Raw genomic sequence first — 12,374 nt, forward strand, 5'->3', positions numbered from 1 at the left:
CCCCTTTCCCACGCCCCCCCCCCGGCTCCCTGTGCCCTCTCTACTCTCTCCCGCTGCTTTCCCGGCGCTCGCTCCCGTGTCCCTCCCCTCTGCCCGCTCTCCCGGCCATGAACGGCTCTGGGGGGGAAGCCCAGGGGGGCTGGCAGCCCGAGGCCCTGCTCATCCCCCTCCTGTACCTCCTCATCTTCCTGGTGGGCACCGTGGGCAACTGCCTGGTGCTGGCTGTGCTGCTGCGCGGCGGGCGGGGGAAGAACACCACCAACCTCTTCATCCTCAACCTGGGGGTGGCTGATCTCTGCTTCATCCTCTTCTGCGTCCCTTTCCAAGCCACCATCTACACCCTGGAGGGGTGGGTGTTTGGGCCCTTCCTCTGCAAGGCTGTCCACTTCTTCATCTACCTCACCATGTACGCCAGCAGCTTCACTCTCACCACCGTCTCCCTCGACAGGTAGGAAAGGGGATGGGGGGGGGCTCCCTGTACCTGGAGACTCCCCTTTCTCTGGGTTCTACTCCAGACAGGGTCCCCTGAAGCACAGCCCTGATTGCTGCTGCCTCCCAGGGAGATCCAGGAGCATTTCACAGCTCGTGGGTGCAAGGACCACTGAGGATGAGGTGCTGCAGAGAGGGTTGGATTTGGGACCCCCAGTGCCCAGCTGGAAGAGGCTTTTAGACTCCAAAGCTGTAGGACTGGGGTTTATCTGCAGGCTCTGGCAGCTGAACAGGGGATAGAAAACCAGAGAGGAACCAAGTTCAGTCCCTGGGCAGCCCTGGCTCTTCCCAGAACACAGAGAGAGCCCCTGCCCTCCCAACAGCCCAAGGCAAAGCAGGAGAACCTCGAGGAGAAAGCACTGGGGTCTGTAAGCTGGGACACTGCTTTTCCCACCCTCCCCTTTCATTAGCAAGAAAGCCCCTTTGTGTCCCAGCAGCTTCCCTTGCCCCAGTGACCATCCCAGGGTGGGTTTTAGCTGGGAAGCTCTATAAAAGCAGCCTGTTGCTCCTGCCTGTGCTTGCGAGGGCTGGTGAGCTCCTAACTGCAGGGAGCAAGAGGCAGGGAGCTCCTGCTGCTGCTCTGGAAACCCATGAGATGTTGGGTTCTGGAAAGCCCAGTGGAATTCCCCTGGGAAGTGCAGTGGCAGCACCAGAGCAAGGCTGGCACCACCTCCCATCCCAGGCTGGCCCTGCTCTGGCTGCCAGGACAGCCCCCCCAGTTTCCCAGAGCTAGAACACAGCCAGGGGCTCCTCCTGCATCCCCCAGAGCTGAGGGAAGGGGGTGTAAAGCAAGCAGGGGCTTGCACAACCCCTGGATCAGGGTTTAATTAAGGAACCAGCTAATTGCAGAATTGAAAACGAGTGATGTGCTTTTGCACGTGGCAGGGGGAGGGGCACTGTGTCTGGGGATGCTGGGGACTTGCTCCTGCCTTCGTGTTCCCAATTCCACCATCCCCTGTGCCAGATCGACTGATGGTTGAGTGAGCACTTCCCCATGAGCACTGCCAGGACCCCAGAGGGTGACAGGACAGGGCTGGGGGAGAGGACCCTCCTTCCTCTACTGGGACCCACTGAAATACCAGGGAATCAACTGTGGGACTAATTGCCCTGGAAAGCTCAGATCCATCACTTTTACCCTTTCTCCAGTCTGCTCCTGGGGTGGCTCTCTGTGCCCTCCCCAGGCCTGCAGTCATGTCCCTCTCCATCCCCTGTGCAGGTACTTGGCCATAAGATACCCCCTGCACTCAAGGGAGCTGAGGACCCCCAGGAACGCCCTCCTGGCCATCTGCATCATCTGGGCACTGTCCCTCATCTTCTCGGGCCCCTACCTCAGCTACTACCAGCAGTTCCAGCTGGCCAACCTGACCGTGTGCCACCCCATCTGGGAGATCCCCCAGCGCAAGGTGATGGACATCTGCACCTTCATCTTCAGCTACCTCCTCCCCGTGCTGATCCTGAGCCTCACCTACGCACGCACCATCCGCTACCTCTGGAGCTCCGTGGACCCTCTCCAAGACATGTCGGAGTCCAGGAAGGCCAAGGGGAAGGTCACCAGGATGATCATCATCGTAGCCCTCCTGTTCTGCCTCTGTTGGCTGCCCCATCACCTGGTCATCCTCTTTGTGTGGTTCGGGCACTTCCCCCTCAACCACCTCACCTACGTGCTGCGCATCCTCTCCCACCTCGTCTCTTACGCCAACTCCTGCGTCAACCCCATCGTCTACGCCCTGGTCTCCAAGCATTTCCGCAAGGGTTTCAAGAAGATCTTCAGCTGCCTCTTGCACAAGCAAGCAGCCAACAAGGTGCACCTGGCCCAAGGTACCAACACCCTCAGTGTGCTGGAGGCAGAGCTCAGCCAGGTGACCCACCTCAGTGAAGCTCTGCTCGGACACCCTTCCCTGAGCTGCCAGGTCCCAGCCCAGCCCTGGGGGGAGGCAGAGCCCCTGGGACAGCAGCAGGAAGCAGATGGCTCCTTCATCACCTTCAGGGTCACCTAGCACGGCTTCTTCCCACCCCCAGGGCTTTTGCCTGCAGTGTGGCAGGCCTGGGGATCAGCTATGTTTTGGGTTGAAATGCATCGATTTGGACCCTTTTTCGTTCAAATGTGTAACTCTGCAAGCAGTGCTGCTGCTGCAGGCTCAGCCAAGTGACCCACTGAGGATCTACGGGCAGGATTTGCTTCCACCAAGCACTTGCTAAAAGCAGAGAGATCAAAATCCCCAAATCAACTCTCATGTGTAATCACTGCTTCCTCCATCATGGATGAACTCACACCCCGGGTTGCATCTACACCTGGAGTCTACTGAAAGCTCTGGTCCCTCCAGCCACCACAGTGTCTGGCTGGAGTCAGCAGTCTGTGCTTTTAGGGACATTTGGGAAGTCCTGATCTGTTTGTGTCCCAGGGCACTGCTGGCCACAGCCACACAGGCACAAACCCAGCTCAGGTAGGAAAATCCAGGAGAGAAAAGTAGAAATCAGGAGACAAACCTTCTGTTTGTTTCTGGCCAGGCTTCACATCTCCCTGGGGCTTGGGGAAGTTTTCCCTAAGATGGGACATGGCTGGAAGCAGCATCCATGGCCAAGACAAGTGCCATGGCCTAAGGACAGGACTGCTGAGGGCACAGGACACTGCTCTGTGCTGCTGCTGGTGGCTCATCCCTGCCATTTGATGCATGTGAGGCTCTGCAGAGCATCCAGAGGTCACCAAGGACCAGTGGGGAGGGCAGCAGTTTCCCAGGGGAGCTCAGCCATGGCCTGATGGCAGAGGCTGTGGTTGCCAGGGGAAGCAAGGTGGGACACCAGGGGATCAGTGCAGGGAGAGGACTTTGATGCTTCCAAACAGCTTGGGCTCAGCTCAGCATCTCGGGCCAGGCAAGGTCCTTGCAGAGCAGAACTTAGCAGAGCACTGGCCCTGCTTTCCTGTGGCCGTGGGGTGATGCCAGGGCTGTGTGAGTGCTGGGGGACCCTGGCGAGATGGAGAAGCCACAATAAAACCAACCCTTCATCCTGCATCAGTGTTTCCCATTCCCTTGAGAAACCCCACAGCAGAGGAGATGGGCACTGGAGGGGTGGGGGGACCCGTTGGCCTGAGGAAGCCCCAGGCAGCAGGGGGTGAAGCAGGTGGGTTATGGCTGAGCACGTTCATCAAATGACACCGTGTTCCCCTCAACTCAGCTGGACCTGAGCATGAGAGGCTGACGTGGCTGATGGGCTCCCCACTCTTAACACTTCCAAGGCTCCATGAGATCCATCATTTTAAAAGGGCATCATGGGAATAGGATCAATTAGCTCTTTTGAAAGCCCTGCAGCAGGGCACAGCCAGAGGAGGTGGTGAGAGCACCCAGGAATGGGAATGAGCTGGGCTAAATATCCCTGCAGTGCCCAGGGCTGTACCCTGACAGCACCAACCACTTGTGAGGATCAAGTCTCTAGAAATTGCCCTTGCAGTGAGTATAAACCTGTCTGTACCCATTTCCCTGCTTGTGCACCCCCTTGGCAGAGCTCCCCAGGACTGGGATGCATTGCAGGAGGCTGTTGCTACCCAGCACCCAACCCACTCCCCATCACTCTGCCCTCCACCACTCCCCAGGAAGCTTTTGGTTGTCAAACAGTTCTTTTCCCCTGCTGAGTGTTACTATAACCAGATCTTCCTGTCCTCCCACAGAGGGCCATAAATCGGCCACAGCCTCATATCAATAACCCTTATATTTAGTCTAGGCCTGCTCATGGCATAAGTCACAGAGAGCAAGTGTATAAACAGCTCAATTCAGTACATCTGGATTTATGTCCCCTTCCCAGCCAGGGAAAACATTGAAATCAGCCACACAAACATAGCTAAAAGCCTTGTTTTTCTCCTGCCCTCATCCACCTCTGCTCAGAGAGCCACAGGGTCTGGCTCTGATGGATCCCTCCACACCGAGGGGTTCAAGCCTCTCTCCTGGACAGAGTTATCACCTCCCCTTGGGGATGGAGATGTTGTCCCACTGCCTCTGCAGTGCCCAAGGACAGGGGTCCCTGTGCTAACATGGCTCAGGGTGCACTGTCCCCTGTCCCTTCATCCCATGGCAGAGGAGTCACAAACCCTGCTCCCCTCCATCTCACCTTCCCCAGACCTGTTCTCCTCTCACACCCACAGACCACAACCTGAGATGCTGCAGGGCATGATGGTGCCCATCCCAGGGTCACACCACAGGTCACACCACCCAGCTCATTCCCCTCCACAGAGGGCTGAGTTCCCAGAAAGGACAAGAGTTGCTCCTGAGTTCATCTTTTTATAGCTTTCACAAGAAAATAAAAATAACCAGCTCACAGATGTGCCAGTCAGTCAGCAAACCTCCATCTTTGCATTGTGCCCAAGCAGGAGGCTCAAAATCCACCCAAAAAGAGCCCTGTGGGGGAAAGAAGGAGCTGGGCTGGTGCCCACTTCACCATGGAGTTAGAGTTGGGGTGCCAGGGGAAGGACCCAAGAGGAGGAGCAGCCCCCCAGGGCTGCTGCTGCTCACAGAGAGCCAGCACATAGCACCTGGCCCTGACAGACCCATGGGGAGCAGGGCCAGGCAGAGGGGCCTGCCTGTCCCCAAAAACTCCTCACCCAGCCCCAGGGAGGCTCCTGGTGCCACCCCTGAGCTGGCCCTGGGAAAACCTGAGGCCACAGCATGGCCACTGACCTCTCAAGTGCCCAGTGCCAAGCTGCCCCCAGGCTGGGGGACAACCCCAAGCAGCAAAGCTGGGGCTCTGGGGACCCACTTCTCACATTCCCTGCTGGATCCTTCGGCAGCAGCGTGGCCACCAGGGAACAGCCAAAGAAGAGGCAAGTAACCCTGCTGGGTGGCTCTGGGTGACAGCACTCTGGCTGTGCAGGCAGGGCACCCCGTGGTCCCACCCTAGCAGAAGCAGGCTCACAGCAACCAGCAGGAGACAAGTGTTAAATGAAGTTTATAAACTCAGGTCACCTCACCAAAGCAGCTCATCAGAAGCACACACAGCTCAGAACATCCCTGCTCCCCCTCAGCTCAGCTTTGCTGCTCCTTTTTGCAGCTTTGGGTCTTTTTGAGGAGCCCCAACATGGCTGTAACACCAGCACAGCAAGCAGAGCCCTGGGACACAGGTGCTCTCACCCCACTGCAAGGCCCTGGCAGAAAGGGGGTTAGAAGTTAATGATAATAATGAATCAATGGGAAGAAGGATGGGGCTTGCAAATCCCAGAGATGGAGCTGCAGGCTGCTCAGCTTTGTGAACAAGCTGCCAACTGCTGCAGGTACAAAACAGCTGGAGCTTCCCATGGCCTGTGTCACCTGCATCCAACAGCAGCAGCCTGGAGGCTGGGGGAAGGTGCAAAGAACTCTGCAAGAACAAATCAGCACCAATGCAACAAGCTCCCAGCTTTGTCTCTGCTGTGTGCAGCCCTGGGTGGCTGCAGGGACCCCAGAGCTGGTACCCATCCCAAAATAATGGTCAATGCTGAGGAAGCCATAAGAGCAGGTAGCACAGCCAGACCCTGGCACATTCCCCCAGCCTGGCTCACTGCAGGAAAAACCAACAACAACAAAACCCAAAAACAGTCAGAGAAATGGGGCTGCAGCCCCAAATCCCAGGAAATCAGAGACACATCCCCCAGCTTGTCCCTGTGTGTGTCAGGGGATTGACCAACAGGTGGAGCAGAACGGGTGTCAAACCCTGCAGGAGCCTTGGAGGAGGCACAAAGGGAGGCACAGAGGGCTCTGCTCCAGCCCTGGGGAAGTGCCAGGCCAGGTTCATGGCCTTTTCCCATGGTCTGAGCTCACAGCTCCACGCTGGGCTCATAGCAGGGGGTGTGAAGTGCTGGGCTGTGAGGGTGTCAGCCGGTGCTTGGCTGCCATCATCACTCTTAATTAACACATTGCAAAGACATTCCTTACCATAAAAAGCCAAGGAGCACAAGAAGCCCTTCCCTAGCTGTGCAGCACGACGTGACTGGGACACTGGAGGTCAGCCCTGAGGGGCAAGTGGCTCCCCCTGCTCCCCCCCTCAGGAGGGGTGGCTCTGGCTGAAGGGTGCTGCTGCTCCCAAAGCAGGGAGCTGCTGCAGCAGCTGCTCAGCCAGGCCAGGAGCCTCACCACCTCCCTACATTCATTCCCTGTGCAGGGCAGGGGCAGGTGATGTGGGAAGAATTAGAACCAGGGTGAAAGGAGGCTGGATTTAGGAAATAGGGACCAAGTGGCTCCACTTTTCCTTTAGTTCAGGGAAGACAAGGGTTTTGGACTCCCATATAAGAGCCATACAGCCAGAAGCCAGCTCTTCCCCCAGCTACTCACCACTTCCAGTTTCTCCTTACTTCATGGCTGCCACTGAACCAGGTCCTCAGCCCCCAGCAGCCTCTCACCCCCTTTCTTCCTCCAGATGTGGCCAGGGCATCCTTGGGATAGAAAACAACCCAGCCAACTGCTGTTGCTGGTAATGGAAGGACCAGAAGGGAGCAGGACATTTTGCATCCCCTTCTCTGATTGCATCTCTCCACCTCTGAGCTGAGCTGGACCAGCTCCAGCTCCACCAGCCTCACACTGGTAGAATCTTCCTGGGAGGGACAGGCTGACAGCAAAGGCCAGAAATGTCTCTTTCAGTATAGGCCATGCAGAGGTGTTCCCAAGGTCTCCAGAAGAAGTTATGTGGACCCATCCCACCCCCTAAGGGATGTCACACATTTTCTTTTGGCCTCTGGCTAGCATAAGTGCATCAGCACAAGGAGGATACCAGCTCCCACAGCAAAGCCCAGATGGTCCAGAAAGGCTGTGAGCAAAGTTCATCCCTTCCCTCCCCTGGCTTTGCCTGCAGCTGTTCCAGGTGAATCTCTTCACCCTGGGATCAGCTGCAATAAAACAAGTTTTGCAGCCTCAGCCTAAGTACAACTAATTCCACACACTCTCCTAGAGAAAGAAATTCAGATCAGACCACTGCTGTGGCAGAAACAGGTCGAAAAAGATGGAATCCAGTTCCTTCTGGTGAATGTCAGCTTATCCACCAGGCTTGACACTACATACAATGCAAGCCAGCAGAACTTTGCTTATGCTTAAAAGCACTCTGTGCAGCGCCTGCCTGTCTCCAGAGGCTCTTGGAGCTGGCAGAGGGAAAACCAGCTGGCACTGAAGTCTCAGGTTTCTTCTGCCGTTTGAGATCCCAGAGCAGGAGGGAAGGTTCCTGCTGAGGAGGGCCACTGGGTCTGTGCTGTGAGCCTGCGTGGTCAGACCTGGCCATGAGCTGGCAGGTGTGATGAAGGTTTGAACCCACACAGTGGTCCAGGCTTTGACAAGCCTGTCAAATCTGCAGTTTTTCAGGGCTTTGCTACACCACTAAGAGCAGGGGGTGTTTCCAACCATGCTCAGGTGCACACTGAGGAGAAAGGAGAGGCCAGGGGTTCAGAAAGACCAGAAACTACCTGAGAAACAGCCCTGCGGAGGGAGCACCCAGGCAAGCAGCTGGGTCTGCCAGTGTTCTAATCCAGGCTCTAACGTCCAGCTCCCGTGTGACGCGGGTTGTCACCTCTCTGTCCTTTGACACGTGGCCTCTCTTATCCATGGGCACCATAACCACCTAGGGCAGCCCCTTCCGAGGATGTGCAACGCTTGACTTCCCCAGGGAAGCAGTGCAGGTCGTAGCTGGGACGCTGCACAGAGCTGCCTCCCCCTGCTGGGAAAGAAAAGGCAGGGTTGGTGGATGCACGGCAGCGAGGGTTAAAACGCAGCTCTGCACCTTCCTGCCATCTGCTGTCACTCCCTGTCTGTGCTGAGGGCTGCCTGGCCCCCTCCACGCCCCCGTGCTCTGGCTGCAAGTGCCCCAGACAGTGACACAAGGGCTCACCCGCTGCTGGGCTGATCAGGCCCAGCACACGTTGCCTCCTGCCAGCACAGGCTCAGGTGGATGAGGGATTTGCTCCAAATTGTAAAGCAGCAGCTGCCATGAGCACCCCCAGCTCTGTGGAAACCCTCTATTTCAAGTGTTACCACAGGGAAATCATGGAGAAGATCCCACAATAGAGCAAGCAGAAGTGAGTGAGGTGGGAGCAGGAGGTGTCTGGCCAGAGATCACAGAAACAACAGATGCTCCCAAAGGCCTTGGTGTGAAGATGGCAGAGTCCAGCTCCTGAATCAAATCCCACCAGTGTCACTCCAAGGCACACAGGAGAGTGGCATGTGATTCTCATCTGATGAATCAAATCCCACCAGTGTCACTCCAAGGCACACAGGAGAGTGGCACGTGATTCTCATCTGATGCCCATCAGTTAAAAGGAGGGAGTGGATGTGGCTGCTTGCAGGAAAGAGCTGCATCAGATTTAACAAGTCAGGGAACAAATCCAAATGGGGATGGGAAGAAGGTGCTCTGCAGAATTCATATGGGAACACTTCTACACGTGCTCTGCCCCAGGTCAGTGAGGTGGAGCAATCAGCCAGGACACAACGGAGCTCCCTCTGGTTCTCACTGCTCTGTCATGACTCCAGCCTGCCACCACCCTGCCTGCCACTGCCTCAACACAGGACAGAACTGCTGCTGGGACAGCTGGTGGAACTCTGGGGTGAAACATCCCCTGTAAGTAACTAGAGGGCAGACCTGCCTGGCACCACCACACAGCAGAACCAGCATCCTGCCCCAGCACTGAACCAAGTGCCAGAGTAACAATGTCTTTTGGGATCCTACAGAACTGAAATTCCCAAAACCCCTCAGGGAAGCAGGCAGCACCATTTGGAGCTTACAGCCTCCTGCCCTTAACAGAAGGACTATACTCAGCAGGGTTTAGTTTTTGTTGGTTTTTCCCCACACATTCCCCTGCCTGCTGCACATCAAAGCACCAACACTTCTGCCCAAGCCTGAAGATGTGCAAACACAAGAGCCCACACAGCAGCCTTTGCTCCAGATCCATGGAAGAAGGCCAAGACAACCAGGAGGTAGAGTTTCCACAGGTTTATAAATCTGATAAATATAAGTGTAATACCCTGTCCACCACAATGGGGCAGGGAAGAAGGGAAGGGAGTTTCAAAGGCTGCTGAGAAAGTCCTGACTTGGCAGCTGGAGAGTACGTGGCAGCCAGAGATCTATGCTGAGGTGTCAAACAGCTTCTCAATCATCTCTCCCACCTGGTCGACCTGGTATTTGATGTACTTCTCAGGGTTCTTGGTGAAGGGCACGTTGCCAAATCTGCAAAAAGAGACAACCCTCAGGTGACAAATGAGTGGAACAAAACAGAGACCCACTGACCCCTCCTCTGTCACAAACCGGCTCCACTCCAGCACATCCCACTTGAATCTGATGGGGCATTTTGTAGGGAGCAAGTGACCTGGAGACAATCTGGTCTCCTGAGTTTGCCATGAACAGCCCAGGGTGGCTCAGAGCTTTCAGCTAGCTAGAACATCTGCACACACCCCGACCAAGGAACCAGGGTGACAGCAGATGTTTGCAACTAGTGGAGTTCAGCTTGGGGATGTTTTAGTGTGCAGAGTGGACAGGACAACAGAAAAGTGCTTCAGCTCAAGCTACTCCAGGCCCCGAAGTCCAATGAAGAGAGCACAATGTTGCAAGAAGTTGTCACCTGTTCAAGAAGGCACCATAGGTCTCTTTCACAATGGTTTTCTGAGCCTGGCGAATTTTGTCCCGTTGCTCCATGTCTGGGATTGCCCAGGCCTTCTGGATCTTACATAGCTCCTCCAGCCCATCATTAAAACCCTGTCCAAAGCAAAACTCAGTGAGTGTCCTGTCTGCAAACATGTCTCTGTACTGAGTCTGATGTTCTTTCCCTCTACTGCCCATCACCAACAGACAGACCTGCTCCTTAGGCAGACCTTTGGTCTGTCCCAATCAGCCAGGGGATGTTCTCATGCCCTCTAACACCTCCCTACCTTAAAACGTTCCTTTATCACCTGCCTCTCCTTATCCTTGAGCTGCAACAAAGAGGGAAAGGATTTTATTTAATCACCAGAAATAAATCTCTAACATCAGTGTTTGCCCACAACTCCCATCCAACCTAGGTAATATCCTGCCTACTTGGCTTGAATTCTCTCTCCTAAAGCAGAGAGGGGAGAAAGCTGCAGGGAGCAGCACACCCAACATTCAGCAATTGGCTTTCACCTGAAGTAGGTTTAATGAGGGTAATTTTCAGCCAGAACAGACATAAAAATAGACTTCTTTATGCTTCCAGCCCTTTCTAAGGAAGGTCTCAGGGTTTTACAAGTCCAAAATAGAAGCCTCTGCTCAGGTGAAAATAAAAGAACCAAGGCAGAAATTGTATGAATCTGGGGCAGGGGATATTAGAAGGCAGTGCTGCTTTTTATCCTGTCCCAGACACAGTATTCACTTTGCAGAGCAACACTGGCATGAAATATTAAGAAGCTTTCTGGGAAATTTTTTAATATGACAAAGGAAAAGAAGTTTCTGGCATCCTCTATCATCTCAGAACCATTCTTGTCCATCCTCTCACCTTCACTCCTGGTTGAAAGACAGGCAGGTTTCTCTCCAAGATGTAATCTGTCACCTTCAACCAGCTGCATGTGAAATGAGATTGGAAAGAGGCAAAGTGCAGTTACTTGTGCCTCACCAGAACATGTCTTCATCCATGTCCCAAAGGCCACCCCAGATAACACGCATCCCAAAACTTTCCACAGTGACAGCACCCCCCTCATTGAGATGAATTGCTTGGAAACCAAAATGCTTGGCTTTGGTTTTAGACAAATTTCTGTTTCAGGCTAACCTCTCCCAGTGCTCCAGCAGCACTGGCTCCTGAGGAGCTCTCCAACTGACAAAAGTAAGGGAAGAGGGGAGAATGTCACCTGACCTGCGCTGGTAGGTCTGGATCTGCTGCTCAATGAGCTCCCGGTAAGATCTCTCTGCTGTCTTCTGTGTCACAGCCACCAGCTGGATCAGCTCAGACCTGAAAGTAAAGAAAACCTGAGGAAGCACATGAGCCAGCTGCTCTCAGGGCTGCAGCAGGATGGCAACATTTCAAGCCTCTATCAACACCTTCTTTTCTGCCCTTTACAATACAAAGGGACCTTGAAATGCACAAACTGGGAGGCAAAAGCTACTCCAAGTTCTTTTCCAAAGCCACATCCTCAGTCCTCCCAAGATCAAAGGGCTCACTACAACCTAAGGCATCTCTGATGCTTTTATCTTCCACTCTCATATAACAGGGTTTATAATAGTGCAAAACTTTCAAAAGGGCAGTTTCAAGGATGGAAGGAAGAGCAGAGATGAGACAGACCAGCAAGTAAATGCACTTAATGCAGAGCTCTGCTCCAAAACCATGCTTGGGACTCCAAGAAGATTTTCCCAGGTGCACACTTACTTTTCCAGAGATTTCAGAATGTAGTTGTAGTTGTTGTGCAGAAAAATGGCACTCAAAGCTGGGTCTTCATAAACCTTGGATTTACTAAGAAGGTTAAGCTGCAAGTTGCCCAGCACTTTGCCTTGAAGAAGGAAAAACAGAACAAAAGGTTTTGCACTGAAGACTCTCATTACTGGTGTTCCAAACTGAGTGCTCTGTACTGTCACAGCAAAGTGACCAGCAAAGCCCCAAGTGCATGTGTAGGTGAGGTACAATCACGTGTACTTAACAATACTACTAATGGTTTGAGGCAACTGATGACAAAAGCTCTGCAGCCCAGCAAGCTGCTGCACTGTGCTTTGTCCTGTCCAACTGTAACAATCTGAAACTCCCAGTTTGACCCTTTTTTCCATCCCTCCCATCCAACTCCAGCTCAAACATGGAAAGATCATGTGGCATAAGAGATACAGTCTGTGCTCTTCACCCAAGGGTGAGTTAAGTGAAGGGGCAGAAGTGGGAAGCTGTGCAGAGTACTCACAGATATAGGTGCTCAGCAGCCGCCTGCTGACCTCTGAACTGTAAATACTAGCTGCAGAGCTGG

At 54.2% G+C, this 12,374-nt stretch overlaps 2 protein-coding genes across 7 annotated transcripts in view; one reads left to right on the forward strand and one right to left on the reverse strand.

Annotated features, from left to right (window-relative positions):
• The first annotated feature begins 105 nt into the window (after nt 1-105).
• GALR2 (galanin receptor 2) lies at nt 106-2,493 on the forward strand. Its single transcript, XM_010003599.1, has 2 exons — nt 106-448; nt 1,706-2,493. The coding sequence occupies exons 1-2, from the start codon at nt 108-110 to the stop codon at nt 2,484-2,486; spliced, it is 1,122 nt and encodes a 373-aa protein (XP_010001901.1). The 5' UTR covers nt 106-107; the 3' UTR covers nt 2,487-2,493.
• A 6,912-nt stretch (nt 2,494-9,405) lies between these two features.
• EXOC7 (exocyst complex component 7) overlaps nt 9,406-12,374 on the reverse strand; it is a 20,707-nt gene continuing 17,738 nt past the window's right edge. For 4 of the 6 annotated variants that reach the window (XM_010003606.1, XM_010003605.1, XM_010003603.1 and 1 more), the window contains 7 exons: nt 12,312-12,362; nt 11,795-11,915; nt 11,285-11,380; nt 10,931-10,994; nt 10,353-10,394; nt 10,046-10,179; nt 9,406-9,654 (listed from right to left, as the gene is read on the reverse strand). In XM_010003606.1, coding sequence (XP_010001908.1) covers nt 9,552-9,654; nt 10,046-10,179; nt 10,353-10,394; nt 10,931-10,994; nt 11,285-11,380; nt 11,795-11,915; nt 12,312-12,362 — 611 coding nt within the window. In that variant the 3' untranslated portion in view covers nt 9,406-9,551. Of the gene's footprint in view, nt 9,655-10,045; nt 10,180-10,352; nt 10,395-10,930; nt 10,995-11,284; nt 11,381-11,794; nt 11,916-12,311 lie in introns of all 6 variants that reach the window. The other 2 variants (XM_010003604.1, XM_010003601.1) reach the window with 1 other exon arrangement.

This window comes from Chaetura pelagica, unplaced genomic scaffold, assembly GCF_000747805.2.
Source record: "Chaetura pelagica isolate M959 unplaced genomic scaffold, ChaPel_1.0 scaffold468, whole genome shotgun sequence".
NCBI lineage: Eukaryota > Metazoa > Chordata > Aves > Apodiformes > Apodidae > Chaetura > Chaetura pelagica.